Below are 645 nucleotides of genomic sequence, written 5' to 3' on the forward strand. Positions count from 1 at the left end.
GGGGGCAGGGCTGGGGGAACAGCCCTGCAGAGGGCAAGGGGCTGCAGGAGGGCAGGGGACCCACCGGGAATGCTGGGGTGCCAGGGGCAGGGAGCAGCACGCCATTACCTGGTGCGGGGGGCAAGCGCAGATCAGCATACGTGACCCCCTCTTCCATCCCTCCCTTGGTCTCTCACTCTGTGTCCCACAGGGGAAGCGGTAACCCCCTCCCAGCCCCCTTTGGCAGCCGGGTGTGACGCGAAATGGAGAGTGTCACTTCCTGGTGTGGTCCCCAGAGGCACCACCTGGGCCCCAACCCTGGGGGGTCACGGCGCTGCCAGCAACTGGGGCGAGGGGGAACCCCTGGTCGGCCAGCACCCAGGCATTCCCCGCACCAGGGAAACCCGCACCCCTGGCTTGGGGGCAGCGAGCGGTGGGGATGGCTGCTAGCTCAGACACAGGGCCAGGGCTGGACTGGGCAGCCATGTCGAGGCTGCCTTCCCTGACCCGACGCCTCGGTGCTCAGCAGATCTGTCCTAGGGACCGTGCGGGGGACCTGGGCATCCTCGGGGAGCAGGACACGGGGCCCTGCCTGCATCCCCTGGCTCCGCACTCTCAAAGCAGCAAGACCACAGCGTGTTTGCTCAGATGTGGTTTCTGCTGCCC

At 67.9% G+C, this 645-nt stretch overlaps 1 protein-coding gene across 1 annotated transcript in view; it reads right to left on the bottom strand.

The window, feature by feature from the left end:
• LOC104833285 (killer cell lectin-like receptor subfamily G member 1) overlaps positions 1 to 157 on the bottom strand; it is a 3159-nt gene extending 3002 nt beyond the window's left edge. The window contains exon 1 of the mRNA XM_010569869.1: positions 109 to 157. Coding sequence (XP_010568171.1) covers positions 109 to 157 — 49 coding nt within the window. The remainder of the gene's footprint in view (positions 1 to 108) is intronic.
• Between the last annotated feature and the right edge of the window lie 488 nt (positions 158 to 645).

The sequence above is a fragment of the Haliaeetus leucocephalus genome, unplaced genomic scaffold, assembly GCF_000737465.1.
Source record: "Haliaeetus leucocephalus isolate CR32 unplaced genomic scaffold, Haliaeetus_leucocephalus-4.0 Scaffold278, whole genome shotgun sequence".
Taxonomy (NCBI): Eukaryota; Metazoa; Chordata; class Aves; order Accipitriformes; family Accipitridae; genus Haliaeetus; species Haliaeetus leucocephalus.